General features: G+C 43.1%; 1 protein-coding gene across 1 annotated transcript in view; it reads left to right on the forward strand.

The window, feature by feature from the left end:
- ptprn2 (protein tyrosine phosphatase receptor type N2) overlaps positions 1-18,566 on the forward strand; it is an 85,559-nt gene that overhangs the window by 31,008 nt on the left and 35,985 nt on the right. The window contains exon 11 of the mRNA XM_058059919.2: positions 15,334-15,398. Coding sequence (XP_057915902.2) covers positions 15,334-15,398 — 65 coding nt within the window. The remainder of the gene's footprint in view (positions 1-15,333; positions 15,399-18,566) is intronic.

Here is an 18,566-nt window from a genome sequence, read left to right on the forward strand (position 1 = left end):
AATATATACGGCTACATTTGTGTCAAATTGAAAGTTATGCTTGAAATGCATCTTCACAAAAAGCCTTTTTTCTCCCTTTTTTTGTTGGCAACTGATATTTTCCTGAAACTTACTTATGTTCTACTGCTTCTTTCGGTATGTCTGATAATTATTGGTACCGATGATTATAAATCTGATATCAGGTGATATCGGTATCAGATTTTTTTCCAATCATGAAAATCGATACTTAAAAAATGCTGTATACAACACGTATGTGTTCATTCCACCAAAGGACATATGTCCTGTTGGGCTGATATTGGTATCGGGAATTGAGAGTTAGACAATATCGGCAAAAAGCCAATATCTGACATCCCTACCATGTTAATATGTCTTTTGAAAAATGGTTGGCTTTTTAAAATGTTTTTTTTTAATGATGTTAAGCCAAACGTCTTTGCCGCCTCTTCTTTGTTGGTGTTCACAGCTATTTCTTTCGGTCTGCGAAGTGGGCAACAAAACTATAAATCAAAGTAAAAAAATATAGGGATGCTATTTAATGCCTATAGGGCTCTAATAATGTTAAAAAAACATATTGGAAGGTCATTCACATGTTTTTCTAGGCTCAAATTAGGAAAATAGTTCTTCACCTATGATGGTCGGGGCTGGAACCAATTAACTGTGATAAACGTGGGCCAGCTGTATGTCCAATCACAGATATTTTAGCAACGTGTGACAAGGGGCGGGTTGATTTATGGATGAGATCCAATCAGAACTCCTGTCTTTGTGAGTAGGGCCTTTATTGTAAGAAGTTACATGTTGCAGTATATCTTGAGAAAGACTCGAGTAGACATTTCAGACACAACGATTGAGCGATTATCAGCACTAAAAGCACATCAATACATTTTAGTCCAGAAGCATAAACCAGGCTTGGGGGGATTGCATGTCACCGATGTGCAAGTCTGTCGCCGGTGGCATCGTCACCCTCCACGTCTGCCATGTTGCTATGTTCAAGCCACATCAGACTGGGGGATTACAGAAAGTTATTGTGGAGAAAACAAGAGTGGGTCCACTAAGCCGGCAGCAGACAGACGCAGGCGAGCGTGAAAGGTGTGAGAGGTGTTACATTAGCACCTGGATGTGAGAACAGCACACTCCTGACCTTTTAGCCTTTTAGCAGTGACTGATATACTCGCTTGGAAAGATATGACTTCAATCCTGATCTGTCTTTTGATAACTCTTTCTCCGTTATTTACCTTCCCAGTATTCCTGTCATGTTTGTCCCATTTCCTGTCATTTGTCTTAAAGAACCGTCCAAGGAAGCGGCGTCTCGTTCCGTTATCTTGTCATCACTTCTCCCTGGTTCATCAGCCCAAACATAGGGTTTGCATCCTTGGTTTAGTTTCCAACAAGCACGACAAATGGCTGTGCCTTGAACGTTGGCGACAACTCCCTTCAAGTCACCTGCCAGGGCCCTAATTAGACTGATAAGCAGTGCAAGTGGAGGTAATCAGCCCCACGGAGCCCTGACAGACGGCTAAATGAGGAGGAGATGAGCCATGCAGCCCAACAGGTGTCCTTAAAAATAGGAATCATCTTGGCTAACTGCCTGCGACTTCAATCACGGGAGTTTGCAGCATATGTAGCCGTTATTTAGGTCCTGCCTGACTTCCCTGGAAAAAAAAATAGTTTTGGGGAACATTTGATAAATTTGAAGATGACAGAAAATATTCCAGTCATTGTGTCATCGACTTGGACTCGTTCTGCCTTAAAGTCGTATCACGATCATTATCTCATTTTGTCCTGAAGCAAAATGCTAATAAAAAAAAAAGTCAGCGGGCGGAATCCAAAATGATATCTGTACTAATAATGTCTCTGACGAGAAATGTCATGTTTCTCATTTTGACAGCTGAGCCAGGCACCTTCCTTTTACACCCACCACTTGGCAGATGTACGCATCCATGCTGACGAGCAGCCAGCAAATATGCAGAGATGGAGGACGCTCCAGGTTACTTGATCCGACCAAAGCTTTCCAGGGGTTTAGATGACAGGGAGCGTCGTCTCCGTAGTGCAGGGGCTTTGTAAGCCTGGAATACGAGGACATTTAACAGTCCTTGTTTGTATTGTATTAGCTTTCGCTGTTCCAATTAGATTCCCTTTGCTGAGCTCTTCGGCCACCTTGTGGCTGTTTTAATGGCTTAAAAGTGCTCTGAAATGTTGCATCATCACCTCTTTTTGTATATAGTCTATTCCAGAAATCACCCAACTGTGTGGATTTTGCTGACTCATAACCGTCTTTGTCAACAACCACGTCTTCCATCAAGGTTGATGTTGAAGCATTAAAATGATGAAATGGACTAAAACACAAATATAAGGCATTTGAAGGATGCATGTAATGACATTGATGATATGTAGTGTTCTGCACTGGTCACTAGGTGTCAGTAATGTTACTGTAATATTTGATGAGATACACAAGCACCAGACTTGATCACCAGGCTGACAAGCTCACAACAGACACAATAATCCCTAATAAATCACGGGATACGGCAGTGCCTCTCAAATAGTGCTACATGTTGGTAGCCTCTCTCTGTCAGCAAAGGCTACCAACATGTACACATTTATAGTACACAACATGCAATGTGGCTCCATTTTGTTACATTTTCCTGGTTTAATTTTTAAGTTCAGTCTGTACAGTACAGATGAATTAATACATTTGATCAGTTCTCAAGTATTTCAAATGGGGGGGTGAAAAAATGTCTGTAATGTCCCTCTGATGTACTCGTTCCTGATCCTATCCATCCTGGTCACTCATTGGGTCTCTATGGTCTCTCCCTGGGCTCTTCGGCAAGCTGAAACTCAACTCTGAACCCCTGATGTCACTTCCTGTCCGCCAATCACTCTGCTTCCGTAGGGAGCACATTTATATCAACACACACGAGTACAAGTCTAATTTATGTCTGTAATGGATTATTTGCTGTTAATATGTATTCTATATTAGGTAATACGGGTGTAAAGGTGAATATAGGGGTGTTAGTTTGTGTCTAGAGGGCTCTGGTAATGTTAAAATGTATTTTGAAAGAGCTAGTTAACTGTGAGGGGATGACTGTATACATTTTTAAAATTAATTATGAGATTTTTATCCATTTGAGATTTACCTGCCAGCATTTAGCATTTTGTTCCAACCAAAAGGAACCACAGTGTGACCTTCAAACGGAGGTACGTCCTGCACTGTGATGATTGGGTACTGTTAGACCCCTACTAAATATCTCTTCATGTATGCGCCAAAGAATTATGAAAAGCTATTTGATAACTGTCGTAGCCCCTGCCCTGTGCCCCCCCCACCCTGCCTCTCACTGTCCTGACTGAGTGATGCCGTTTGTGATTGATAATGACAGTCGGAACAAATTCTCACTAATGAGGTCACATGGGTTGTTTTTTTTTTTGAATGCTTTCTGGAATCACCCTTCACAGCTGTGTGGGTACAATCAAGCTGCTCCTCAAACGTTCAGCCAGCTAGAAACAGATCAATTCTTTCCCCTGGAAGACCTCCCTGCAGCCAAAATGGAAGTCTCGTCTGTCTGAGCATGCCTTTTTATTTCTCTGTTTCATCTCTCGACTCATTGGAGCCCATATCCTGCTCTCCTCCTCACCTTAACACTGCCTGCTCCTTCTTCACGCGTGACGGGCTTTCCATATTTAGTTTTTAGACGCATCTTCAAATAATGACACACCAACATTAGCTTGGAGACGTGTGTATGTAGTATGTCTGCGGCAATATGTACAGTACTGTGGGTGTGTATTTTGCCCTCCCGTTCATTAGTGTGCACGCTCGCTAGCATGTGCTCAGTGATGTGGTTAGCAATGTGCAGAATTGCAGGAGATGGTCTGTGGACAGAGCCTGCAGGATAATTGCTGCCACACTGACAGGTAGACCTGCCTCTGTCATAGTTCCCTCAGTGGAGAAGCTGTGCGTGTGTTATTTCTCCAATAAGCATTTCCCCTGTTGGCTGTAGCTTACATCCACATGTTTTCATCTACTATCAGGGACAGAAGGGAGGATGCATCCTCAGATGTCTATTTTACTTGAAAATGGAAACCACCAATGGATGCAACATAGCCTTCTTACATTTAAAGGGAACATATTACGCTCATTGGCCCATTGTATTGAGTTGTGGACTCCTATAGAGCAGTTACACACAATAACCCGCAAACAAAACTTTTCCAAATCTGTACCGACAGTGCATCCGGAAAGTATTCACAGCGCTTCACTTTTTCTACATTTTGTCATGTTACAGCCTAATTCCAAATTGTATTAAATTAATCTCTTACCTCAAAATTCTACACAAAATACTCCATTATGACAATGTGAAAAAGTTATTTTTTGACTTTTTTTGAATTTATTAAAAATAGAAAACAAAAAAATCACATTTACATAAGTATTCACAGCCTTTGCCATGAAGCTCAAAATTGAGTATGTATGTATGGTAGAGTGGCCAGACGAAAGCCACTCCTTAGTAAAAGGAACATGGCAGCCCGTCTGGAATTTGCCAAAAAGCACCTGAATGACTCTCAGACCATGAGATACAAAATTCTCTGGTCTGATGGCTTTCGTCTGGCCACTCTACCATACAGGCCTGATTGGTGGATTGCTGCAGAGATGGTTGTCCTTCTGGAAGGCTCTCCTCTCTCCACAGAGGAACGCTGGAGCTCTGACAGAGTGACCATCGGGGCCTTGGTCACCTCCCTGACTAAGGCCCTTCTTCCCCGATCGCTCAGTTTAGAAGGCCGGCCAGCTCTAGGAAGAGTCCTGGTGGTTCCAAACGTCTTCCATTTACGAATAATGGAGGCCACTGTGCTCATTGGGACCTTCAAAGCAGCAGACATTTTTCTGTATCCTTCCCCAGATTTGTGCCTCAAGACAATCCTGTCTCGCAGGTCTACAGACAGTTCTTTTGACTTCATGCTTGGTGTTTGTGCTCTGACATGCACAGTCAACTGTGGGACCTTATATAGACAGTTATTATATTTCCAAATCATGTCCAATCAACTGAATTTACTGCAGGTGGACTCCAATTAAGCTGTAGAAAGATCTCAAGGATGATCAGTGGAAAAAAGATGCACCTGAGCTCAATTTTGAGCTTCATGGCAAAGGCTGTGAATACTTATGTAAATGTGATTTTTTTGTTTTCTATTTTTAATAAATTCAAAAAAAGTAAAAAAAAAACCTTTTTCACATTGTCATAATGGAGTATTTTGTGTAGAATTTTGAGGTAAGAGATTAATTCAATACAATTTGGAATGAGGCTGTAACATGACAAAATGCTGAGGACAAGTTTCCTCGTCCTCAGCAGTCCAAAAGACGACTGACGAGACTTTATGCACATTAAATGAAACAATAATGGACCCACATACCTGTGCACAACAAACAAAACGTACAGCAGCTTTAGCACACTTGCACAAGTTTCCTACAGAAAAGAAAAGTACATAAAAAAAACTAATTCCTTAAAACTAACTCATACAACAACGGTAACTTTTACAAAGTGCCTTTACATGCCGTACATAATACAAGCACATACTGGGGGTGAAACGTGTAACATATTCATATTTTATATGTAATTAACAATCACTGCCACCGACTAGCATACCTCATCCTCAGCAGTCCAAAAGGCGACTGAAGAGGAGCGCGCCAGAAAGGCCGAAAGTGACATCACACGGTGTCAAAGTTCACACAACAAAAATAAATGCAAATAAAATAATTGACAATGAAAAAAAAATGCATAAAACGAAATGAATTATTGGTGAAGTAAAATTGAGTAAACCAACACATCGGTTGCACCTATTCCAGATGTATTTCTTTAGATTCCTGTTTTAATGTATTCCACCCACGGCCCGCCTCCAGGCACACCCACTCCGCTGTGGTTGGTCACACTCCCGATTGCTTAGAAGGACTTCCGGTTTGTGCCGCTAACTGCGGCACCCAACTTTATAGGAGTTGATAATAAACGGTGATGTATCTTTTTAAAATGCGACGATCCCGAATCCGGTCCGGAATTACAGACTGGACAGTTGGAGGTTTCTCAAGAAAAGAGGTTACTTCAAGATGGACGCCTCCCAATGGCAAGTAGCTTTAGCGTTTTAGCGCCCTCTTTGGAAAAATGTGGACAACCCTGTTAGCTGTGGATGCTGCGGTGTGATAGTCAATGTAACACCTATTCAACGGCCAAGCCATGTTTCATTACCTCCGCCAAGCATGCTACCGTTTTACATATTTTTTGCGGAGGAGGGGGGGGGGGCGAATGCGTAGTGTCATTTGCTGGCACTGCCTCTCCTGCCACCATCTCCTGCAGTCTGTGAAGAATTGGTGTCAGCACCTATCAAAAGGCAAAATGCCTATTCTACACAGAATGTCAGAGCAGCCACAATCTATTTATCAAGCACCAAACGCATACCGTGTGTGTGTGTGTGTGTGTGTGTGTGTGTGTGTGTGTGTGTGTGCAGCCCAGCCAAGGACTCATCCAGGTGTATTATTGAGCCATCTTCCACAAGGCCCGCTAATAAGAATAAGGAGGCGGGGATGCAATTATAAAAGTGTCATGTGGGTTCCGTTTGCTTGAGGAAGGAGCCTGTAATGTGTTTGATATCAGCCGCGTACTAATTATGCCACGACTGCCATTAGTGAGCCCAAACCCGGCCACCGGCACACTTTATTACCGTCACCATCATTTGTAACTGTCGGTCAGAAAAAGCACAAGATGGAAACATTTTTGCTTTCCTGCTTTTGTGGCAGAGCAGCATTCATGTTGATTCAGGCTGAATAACAGCAGTTGCTTTGTTGGCTTATCCACATGAAACCATCGATCGGGGTGAATAAACAGCGAGGCGGCCAGGACACCCCACCCCCGACCCCCCAGCTGTGAACAGCATGCTCCAACCATGTGACAGCTGCCTGCGTTTGATTGGCAGAGCTGATTGGATGTCCGGCCCCGCTGATGGCTTTAACAGGATGGAGTTCAATTTCACTCATATTCGCTTCTATCTGATCAACATGGCGATGGATTTATAAATATCATGAAATATAACTAACCTTTTTCTGAAATGATCCCAAAATATCACGACCAAAAAGCTAAAAGAAATGAATCTTTTTCCACTGGTAAAGGATGTTGGGATTCTTGGATTACATACCAATACCAAATCAATGTAGGTGAAAATATGCTAAGCAGGGAACTATACAGGTGGTCCTACAGCCTAAGGCGTTCCGTGTTACACCGGTACAAGAAGAAAAGGAGTATAGGCGACATGCAAACGGGGGAACATATGTAGGCGGAGTAATATTTACACGCTTTGATACACTGAGGATGTCTTTTTTTGTTGTTTTTTTTGGTTAAATATTTTGACTTCATTTTGTCTCCCAAGCAAAAAACTGTGGTGAGACCAGCCATGTTGTTTGGTCTAGAGACAGCGCCACTGAGGAAAAGACAGGAAGCAGAACTGGAGGTAGCAGAGATGAGGGTGCTGAGGTTCTCATTGGGAGTGACCAGGATGGATAGGATCAGGAACATCAGAGGGACATTACATGTTAGAGGCCTTGGAGATAAAGTCAGAGATGGTTCAGACATGTCCAGAGGAGAGATAGTGAATATATTAGATCTGCCAGGTAGGAGGCGTTGAGGAAGACCAAAGAGGAGGTTTATGGATGTAGTGAAGGAGGACATGAGGGTAGTTGGTGTCAGATGCAGAAGACAGGGTTGGATGGAGGAGATCGATGTGCTGTGGTGACCCCTGAAGGGAAAAGCCCAAAGACAAAGAAGATGTCTCCCAAGCCGCTCAAATGCCGCAACCATCATGACGACTAAAGATCTCCCCAGCTACTTAGTCCATCTCTCAGTGGATACCTAGATGTTCCCAGGGTTAAGAGACATAGTCTCTCCAGCGTGGTCATCCCTAAGACCCCCTACCAGTCAGATGTGCCCTGAACATCTCCCCAGGGAAGCATCCTGACCAGATGCCTGAGTCTCCTCATCTGGATCCTATCAAACCAGAAGATCAGTGGTTTCGACTCAGAGTTTCTCTCGGATGTCAGTCCTTCTCACCTGATCTCCAAGAGAGAGCCCAGCCACCCTATGGAGAAAATTCATTTTGGCTGCTTGTATCCGTGATCTGGTTTTGGTCACTACCCTAAGTTCCTGACCGTAGGTGGGGGTAGGAACGTAGATCGACCAGTAAATTGAGAGCTTTGCCTTTCGGCTCTCTCTTCACCACAACAGACTGAAACAGAGTCTGCACCGCTGCGTTCCATCCTTCCCTCCCCTGTGAGACCCTGAGGTACTTAAGTCCTCCACTTGGGACAGGAGCTCAACCTCAACCCGTAGATGGCATTCCACCCTTTTTGGAGCGAGAACCATGGACTCTGACTTGGAGGTGCTGATTCTCATCCAACCGTTTACACCTGACTGCGAACCGATCCAGTGAGGGGTGCAGGTTGTGACTCGATGGAGCCAGGAGGACCACATCAGTGTGCCAATTCTGCAGCCGCCAGACCAGAATCCCTCAACACCCAGGCTTGTGCATAGAGTTTCTGCGCATGAAAATAATGTAACAGAATTGGTGCCAAAGGACAACGCTGGCAGAGTCTAAACCTCATGGGAAAATGTTCCGACCATATGACACGGGTCATACAGAGAACAAAACCGCCTGAATTAGGGGTTCGGTACCCCCTATTCCAGGAGTACGAGTACATATCTCGGGGAACACAGTTGAAAGCCTCCACAAGACACATGTAGACTGGTTGGGCAATCTCCCACGCACCCTTAGGGACCCTGTGGAGAGTGTAGAGCTGGTCCATAGTTCCACGACCAGGACAAAAACCGCACTGCTCATCCTGAATCCAAGATTTAACTATGTGCCAGATCCTTTTCTCCAGAAGTAGTTGGAACAACCCCTCTGGTCAGCCCTTCTTAAAGTGGGGGACCACCGCCCTGATCTGCTAGTAGGTTTATTTGATGTACTTTCTAAATGTACATCTGAAGTGTGTGCGTGGTTGGTTTGATTGTCATTCATATCCTATAGAAGCCGAGGCTGAACAATACATACAGGCTCATAAAAGTGACAGAAATATCTACCGTGTTGTACATTTTGACAGGCCTTGTCGTGTAAAAGTCAGATCTTTGTGGGGGTCACGTTTTATTTATCACACTTGTGATGAATGCGTCGCAGTGCTTCTTTGAGCCAGGGAGTAATATTATTGTTTTTGATTCCAGCCTGTGGAGTTAGAGTGAAAAATGGATGGCGTCTTATCTTTGGGTAGAGGGGAGGGTGGGGGGTTGGTGGATCAGGTGCATCCTTCTCTGGGCTGTGATAGGTGGAGTCTGTTGTCATATGTGCACAGGGAAAGTGATGGCTGGAATGGCAGCTTTAATATCCAAGTGATTGCCTGCTGATAAGGCTAACGGCTGCAGAGAGGCGTGAGCGTCGGCTCTCCTCTGCAATAAACACTTTCATTTTGTTTGCCGGGATTGACGATGGAGGGATGGGAGTGGCAAATAGACCAGCCCGGGATCCAGAGAGGGAGGAGGGATGGTTCTCCATATTAACAGATCAATCAGGTGGGAGGAAAATATGCATTTTGTCAAGTCTGCAGCCATATTTGCTGCAAGAGGCGACGTTACAATCAAGTGTCTGCATCTGCAAATACCAAACACTTGGAGGAGGTGATGAATTTATATGACTTCCAACAATAATACATGCCATACGTCAGAGAAATGAACATATATATTCATAACGTTCAGCTCTGATGACTTGATGATAATCATTTGCAAACCGTTGTTCGAATCCATGATGAAGGGGCCGCCATTACATTAGCTGGTGGCATATGGCGGAGGAGCAGCACATTTTAATCAAATGATGTTTTCACAGCAGATAATGATGTGCACGCATATGCTACCCAGCAATTTAAAGGTCACATCAGATCTGGCTTATGCTTATGGACCCTGTGTCTCGTAGTTTTACTCCTGGTTGTGCATGTCAAGAGTTTGGAGAGTCGTGATTGAAATGGCCTTTTCCTCCTCTTCACCGAGTCCTTCATGAAGTTTTCAAGTGTTGCTCAGCTCTTCCCATTCACCCAGGTGATTTGTCAAACATGTTTGGAATTTCAGTCAAAGTTGTTTGGTGATGACTGTCATTGGCTGGCAGGCTGGCGTTGAAGTAGACGGGGAAACGATCTGGCACAGCTTTGGAACAGTCCCAAAACAGCTATGGCTTCTCAGACCTTGAGAAATAAACTTCCCTTGCCTGATTGGCACAGGCGGCACGTTTGGAGGAAACCAGGTACCACCAATAGCATCCCTGTGGTGAAACGTGGTGGTGGCGGCATCGTGCTGTGGGGATGTTCTTAGTGGCAGAAACTGGGAGACTCGGACTCGGACTCAGGATAGCCGGAAGGATGAATGCAGCAATGTACAGATGAAAAGCCGCTCCACGGTGCTCTTGACCTCAGACATTGAGCAGGACATGGATCGTAAGCGCACAGCCAGGATATCAAAGACGCGTCTTCAGGACAACTGTGCGAATGATCTTGAGTGGGTGAAAGTGTTCAAAGATATTTGTGTCAAGCTCGTGGATCATGTTCAGAAAGGCTGGAATTGCTACCAAAGGCACAGGCTGTTAAAAGAAATGGACAGTGCAACCCCTGTTTGCTTGTCGAAAACGTTTGCCTTGGTTTAAGTAAATTTTGTAGTTAGTGTACAATACGGCCTGGCTATGTAGCCCATCATGATATCATTAACACATTTTTATAGTTTTACAGGCAAAAAGCAATTATAAATGACAAATTAAATTAATGAACATTTGAGGTTAATCTTACTTTCATGGAAGCCTTGATTCTTGAGGCGAGCGTGTTCCCAAAGACTCAGTTCAATAGTCTTTGTCACCTTTTTTATTAAAATGCTGGCACTTGAAACTTTCTTTTGCTCCAGTGTGGATTTATTGAGGTGAGAAGCCATATAGAAGTCAAGAAATAAGTGGGGAAGTGGTGTCCGTGTGGTGTCTCGCTGCCACATTATGGGCTTTAATTTTGTGGCGCAGTGCGGCGCACCCCATGTGGTGGTAATTTGGTCCAGCGCACCTTTGTGCACAGCCAGTTTGGTAGACTGGGCACCAGAGGGAGGTGTCCACATTTTCAGCTTGGTGAAGTGAAAATTACGTGACAAAACAGCGTACCCAAGGTGCACTGAAAGATCGCCAGTTCCAAGCTAGTCTCTTCTTGGTGCTGGCGAAGCGCACCCTGCGCAGTGGTAGATTGACTGACAGGTGCACAGTGCAGACACATCACCACAACCTGAGTGTCAGGCACATTTCAATGCAATAAACAATCACAGCGGCCACTGTTTAATGTAACCGTTAGAACCAGCGTGTACATTTTTGTATTCATTCACATCTGATGTCAGATCAAATACGTCACGCATAATGAAAACCCAACCTGACAGCAGCTGAAAGTAATGCCCCCCCCCAATTAATCTAAATAAATGCCCCCCCCCCATCAACATTTTAGAAGTGAAAAAGCACAAGACAGCTCCACTCATCGCTCATCTGCGTGGCTGTGCCACATGCTAATGCACAATGCCTGGATTAGCCTGCTGCTGTGTTTAATGAAACATCTTCAATGAAAGTAAAAGTAACCTCAGGTGTTCATTTAGCTTTTTCATTCATCCTTTATATATATATATATATATTTATTTGCATTCAGAATAGTTTACTAAATGTAAATTGTAATTGTAAAACTATAAAAGGTGTTTTGTGTTAAGATTTTGGGGTTTCTGGAACAGATGAATTGGATTATTTCTTACGGAAAAAATTGATTGGTGAGTGTCCGTTTCGGTGAGAGTCTGACCTTCAGGAGCCAATTAATGATGCTGATCAAGGTTTCACTGCAATACATTTGCACCATAAAAATTTCCCAAACAATTTTTTAAATAATATCATTATTAAAATATCAGTTGTGTGTAGAATATTGAGGAGAAAATGAATTCCTGTAACAAAAGCGTGTATAATGTAAAGCACTATGGCCGCGCTATTTATAAATGAGCATCACTTCATGCAAGCATAGCCGTGCAACATAGTGTTGCTACAGAAGTGTTTCCTGTACTCACTGGCAGAACATGCAATGTTTTGGCTCAGGTTGACCGAGGAAAGCGAAAGTATGAAACGAGCAGCAGGGATGGGATCACACTGCGAGAGAGGAGACTAGATAGCCTGGTACAATGCCCATTACAAATGGCTGGAGGAGTCGCTGAAATGAGACCTGACGTCTCTTTTCCACAGTCTGTCAGGAATATTCGGTGGCTAATTTGAAGCTCATGAAATGTGTGTGTGTGTGTGTTCTAAAACAGAGGGATGTTAATATAAGGGAATAACAGCGGGCTGTTATATGAACAGTCCTCTATCAGCTTAATGCTCCCTTCCAGCCTCCATCCATCTCGCCGGCAGCTAAATGAGCTCTGCAAGTAGATTGTATTTACATCTAAAGTGGCTGTTGTTGGACCGTCCTTTCCTGCACATTGATTGGAGAGTCCTCCTCCTCTTTGATTCGCAAGTAAATACTGACCTTCTGCCTTGTTTGCTCAGGCCATAATGTCTGCTTGTCAGTCAGCCACCGGGCGGTGGCGTGTGTTGATGCCAGGCTAATCTTTCGCAGTTTGACTCATGATGTGCTGCCTCCCCAGAGGGGTCCTTATTAGCCGCAAAACGTTGTGTGACCTTTTAGCATCTTCGCTCCTCCCCGCCACCTACGCCCTCACCCAGCTGGGCCCAATTACCTTGCTCATTACCCCCCTCCTAAACAGCGGCAGGACCAAGCAGGTAGCTATCTCTGGCAGCCAATATGTCTGGGACTAAATACAGAGGGGGGGGATAACATAAAATTAAAATGAGCTTCATCTCACAGACATGCAGGTTGAAGACTTTGCTCCTCTCGCTAATGGCACATTTTCCTCTTTCTCTTGTCTACTTGACTTATGTGGCATTCTAATTTAGCAGCAGAGCACACCTTCAACATATATTTGACCTTTCCAGCTTCCCTGCTCCCCCTTTTTTGCCATCCGTCACAAAGCCCGGGCTGACACCTCAAATATAAGCTGCCCCCCTCGGCTGCCGTGTGGATGAGATGATGGGATGATCAATGTTTCCTTAATAACTGCAAAGACAAGAGGGGAGAGATGGATGATTATCCTAAAAGTAGCAGGCTTAATTAGATGGAATGCTGCATACATTGTAGCCTAAGTAGAATTGCTGGGATGGATTAAAATACTCATTAAGCAGGCCCTTGCCCGATTTGGACTGCGAGGTGAGGTTGTATGTCTGCAGGGTCATTTGCATAGCCTTCATCTAGAGAAATAGGAATTAAAAGACATGCTCTCTCTTAATTACCAGGCACATTCACATGCTAACCAACTTTATTCAAATGACGCACGCTGTCATTTGGCGTCATCTGTGAAGGCCCCCTTTCATTTACTTTTTCAATAACATGTTTGCATGAAAGGTAGGAGCGGTCGGCAAGGTGTGTGATGGTGAAAGATGGATGCTTAGATTTACATGACAATGTCCGAGATGGCGGGGAGATGCTGTATTCATTATTGAAAGAACAAAGCAGGTGCGGGGTGAAGTTATTAGCGTGTACTTTGTGGTCGTTACATTTCCAGAATCGTTTTTAGCTCTGTCGACCATCAGTATCTGTAATTGATGATTAATTAAAATGCCTAACCTGGGCTCACCATTCCAACTGAATCAGTTGGCCAATAAATAAATAAATAAAATAAATAAATACAGTGGTCCTCCGTTCGAACTCCGTTCCTATGACACGTTTTCAGTTGATTTTTAGTGTGAAGCCATGTTTGTACCTGTGGTGGTACACAATTTGTGTGACAAATTAATAAATAAGACAAACATTGCCACGGGATAGTACAGAGGCAAAATGTGTGCAAGTGACTATATAAGTTCAAACAAATGATTACAAATGTCAACCAGATTAATCGCAGTTTTAACAAATATGTACATTTTTACTTTATTTAATGAAGAAAAAAATGTTGGCATACTTAAATGTAGTAAATTGCACATCTGAATTAACCCTTTAGTTTTTTCAAGGAAATATTAAACTAAATATAATATATAGATATTATAAATATAGATATTCCCATTTCAAAATGTTGTAGCTCGAACACTGTTAGAGATAAAGGCATACTGGAAATGAGAAGTGACTGACACTGTACAGCGAACACATAAAGGACATAACATACAGGATACATACAAGAATTAAATAAATCCATAATAAAAAAACAAAAAAGAACAAAAAAACCCACTATGCAGCTTAGTTATTACAGTCGCTTTCATAGGAGCTGGTCCTTCAACAAGCTTAAGGGTACTGTAGCGACCTAGCAATTATATAACATATCCGTGAGGACTAGGTAACTATTAACTACGGGAGCCAATCACCACCCATCAACCCATTGCAAATCACAGGAAGTCATTACTCGCTATACCAGTCTAACTCACGGTATCAACTTAGAAAGAACGCTAAAATCATCACCCAGCAACTTAAGACTCAAAAGACATACACAAGATGATATACATCATTCATTGCTTCCCAGCAAGGCAGTTCATTGGCCATGCAGCCTCCTTTAGAGCTCCCTCTGGTGGACACAATCATTGCAGCGCCCTGGCAGCCATGACCAATGAACTGCCTTCTTGGGAAACAATGCATGATGGGAAGAAATTAAAATAGTTGTTTTTTTTGTTGTTGTAAACTTGTATTGGTACTTGTCTTGTATATTTCTTAGCTACCTTTTGAGTGTCAAGTTGCTGTGTGATGATTTTAGCCTTCTTTGTAAGATGACACGGTGAGTTAGATTGTTATATTGAGTAACAACTTCCTGCTTGTCATGAGTTCCCTTATAGATCGGTATTTAAATGATTAGTATAAGATGTATAAGAAAAAACTAGCAGTTTATACTCTGAAACTAGTTTTTGAGCACCAAAAATATAATTTCTAATGAATCAATGGGATCACGGAATCACCAAACGCTGTCCCGCGAGGACCACCCGTAGTTAGACTAAAAAGCACAGATGATCGAGCTTCACTGTTGCTCAAACATGACTTTATGTCTCTGGTGAATAAACACAAAATGACGCGCTTTTGTGCGTGGGCCTCGTCTTTCCCTGTGATCATTTTGACATCTGACTCACAGCCTTGCATCATCCTCAGTATCACTGACCACTCATTCGGCGCCAGGAAGTGGAGGGAAAAAAAAAAGTTCTACTTTGTCTTCTTCTGCTCAAACTCACCAAACGCCTCCGCTTTTGTCTCCCGTGCAGTCCAACAGAAGCAGCAGCTGGAGAAGGAGACCGGGTTGAAGATAGTGGAAGCTGGCGTCAGTGACGTAAGTTACACGGTGTCGAAATGTGCGCTTGGAATTGGATATTAGCGTGGCTGCCGTGCGGGGTTGAGCTTGTGGCTCCTTTTTGTTTTTGCTCACCTGCAGCTTCATTTGTGCAGCCACACGCCGTCTTCTTAAGAGGCAATGTATTCCAGACACATTGCTGCTTAAGTGTTTGTCTGCCATTGCCATCCGCCGTCTTCATTTCCTTCAGGAACGTTTGTCACCATGGTGAATAAAACACAACATGACATTTTGTAAAACTTGAATGCGCAGCGAGTGTGTCCAGATAATGTGAAGGGTTGTCAGTTGCTGGCGACATATTCATTGAGCAAAAATGAAGAGGCGAACAGGAGGACCCTCAGAGTGATGCAGATGAAAGGAGAGTAAATGTGTATTCATAAATATTCATATGTGTCAGAGGTAAGGATCTAATCAAGAAGCCATTGATGCGTCATAGCCTCCCATGCTTGCTTAGTAAATGAGTTTCTCTCTGCAAATGACACAGACAGCCTTAGACCCCTGAGCCGCCCTGATCACCAGGCATGCTGGGAACTAAATGCATGGCGGGACCGTTGCTATTGGCAACCACCGTCACCCTCAACTCTATAGACCAGATCATTTTGCCGTGTTTGTCCCTTTCTTTACCCATCTGCCTCAACATTGTGTCTCTGTTCCATCCGATTCACACTTTTTTATTTTTCGAAATGTCATCACCTCCTTGCCTTCCTTTCACTCGTTTATCCCCATGCTGACTGATTCCTGTGTTTGTCATATAGGGCCTATTTGTAGATAATTAGCTGCAATAATAGCCCGCCTGCAGGAGAGAGGCTGGGGGGGGGAGGAAGGGAAAAAAAGCTGCCTTCCACCGCATGGGGAGCAAATGTGTGCCTGGGCTGTGTTTGTGGAGATGCACATTGAGGAAGTGCAACAAAAACCTGCATGTGTTTGTATTGCAGAAGGGCAAAGTTGGAGAAACCAGTAGCTTTTAACAGGCCAGCCTGTGGAGTAGTAGCCTCTTCAAAAACATCAAGTTTAAAAGCTATGAAACCGAAAGCCTGCTTGAAGTCAATTTACTCTAAATTGACCACAGTTATGAGTGACTGCATGCTTTTTACCTATTAACGCCAAAAATGGAAATGCGTTGGTTCAATTGCTTGGTGAATGCTCAAGAGGGCCAAATGAAGTAGTATTGGGTTTTAGTGCAGACAACTGGAATAAAAGCTACCTTAAAGCCACCCTTGTTCCATTTCTGTTTAAGAGGTGACAATTGACAAAACAGCTTAGGAAAAAGATGGCCAGATAGAGACAACGTCAATATCGCTTGATGCCAACAAGGATAAGCAAATGTCAGAGCGAGGAGAAAGGAGACATCAATCAATAGGGGGAGAGCAAAAGCGACTCCATTCGCCATCCTCACTACAAAATGCAAGAAGGGGACGTGCGTACTCATGGAGACCCAAATAGCAAACGGAGGTCTTCTCACAGGAAGTGGTCGATATGGACAGATTTAGCATCTTCATTCACTGGTGCAGTCAGTTTGTGTGTATACCACAGCATTGAAGGCGCACCAGCACCACCACTGACCCCCACCCCCCCTCAAAGGATGCTTCCACCGGCATGGCCATGGAGCGTAGAGAGGTGAGGAGGAAAAAAAAAGGATATTTTTGAAAGGATTCAGGTAGGCTTTGGCTGTGCTTTGAACCGAAAGACCACAAATACTCTGAAGAGCAGATAACCGACACAAGTCTGAAGATTTCATCTTGTTGGGGTAGAAAATGGGATTTGAAATGAGATCACCTGCCCCCCCCTGATCAATATTCATATTGATCTGGAAGCTTTTCAAACGCGTCAAAATAGTCGTGACATAAAATGTGCTTCCTCTCTTGAACGGATACTTATTCCTCCTAACTGGAAGATTTGATTGTCAGAAAGGACATTAATTCCTTCTTCCCAGTATTCCGTGATCCCAGAGGGATAAAGTTGCTGGCTGAATTGACATTCACTGGCATTTTGACAGCCGTCTCATGTCGGACATATATCTGGCCAACTGCTTATGTTAAGAGACTCTCATTAAGCACAGAATTCCCCTGAGCTGCGTGTCAACTGCTAAGTCAGCCCGTAAATGCGAATCCTACGTGGCAGCAAGGGAGTCTGTTTATGCGTACGCGTGTATAAATGTCCAGCACGTGCTGCATTTGTTCATCACAATCTGCTTTATCCGCCTGTATGCTAAGAATGTGTGCGTAATCTCCTTTGTGCTGCATGACGAGATGCCTCTTCACAACTCCATTGTGGAGTTGCATCATCACCTCTTTGTTCCTCTCGTGCAAAAAAACATATATCATATTTTCTGGACTATAAGTCGCTCCGGAGTATAAGTCCAAGGCCAAAAATGCATAATTAGGTATGAAATAAACATTCATAAATCACACTGGAGTATAAGTTCAAGGCCAAAAATGCATAATTAGGTAGAAAAAAACATACATAAGTCGCACAAGGCCAAAAATGCATCATTAGGTTGAAAATAAACATACATAAATCACACTGGAGTAAACGTACAAGGCCAAAATGCATAATTAGGTAGAAAAAACCCACACAAGTCGCACCAGGCCAAAAATGCATAATCAGGTTGAAAAAAACATACTACATAAGTCAAACTGTAGTATAAGTCCAAGGCCAAAAATGCATAATTACGTAGAAAAAAACATACATAAGTCACACTGTAGTATAAGTCCAAGACCAAAAATGCATAATTAGGTAGAAATAAACATTCATAAATCACACTGGAGTATAAGTTCAAGGCCAAAAATGCATAATTAGGTAGAAAAAAACATACATAAGTCGCACAAGGCCAAAAATGCATCATTAGGTTGAAAATAAACATACATAAGTCACACTGTAGTATAAGTCCAAGGCCAAAAATGCATAATTAGGTAGAAAAAAAACATACATAAGTCACACTGTAGTATAAGTCCAAGGCCAAAAATGCATAATTAGGTAGAAATAAACATTCATAAATCACACTGGAGTATAAGTTCAAGGCCAAAAATGCATAATTAGGTAGAAAAAAAACATACATAAGTCGCACAAGGCCAAAAATGCATCATTAGGTTGTAAATAAACATACATAAATCACACTGGAGTAAACGTACAAGGCCAAAATGCATA

The sequence above is a fragment of the Doryrhamphus excisus genome, linkage group LG7 (assembly GCF_037039965.1).
Source record: "Doryrhamphus excisus strain RoL-2023G ecotype Guam linkage group LG7, RoL_Dexc_Guam_v1.1, whole genome shotgun sequence".
NCBI lineage: Eukaryota > Metazoa > Chordata > Actinopteri > Syngnathiformes > Syngnathidae > Doryrhamphus > Doryrhamphus excisus.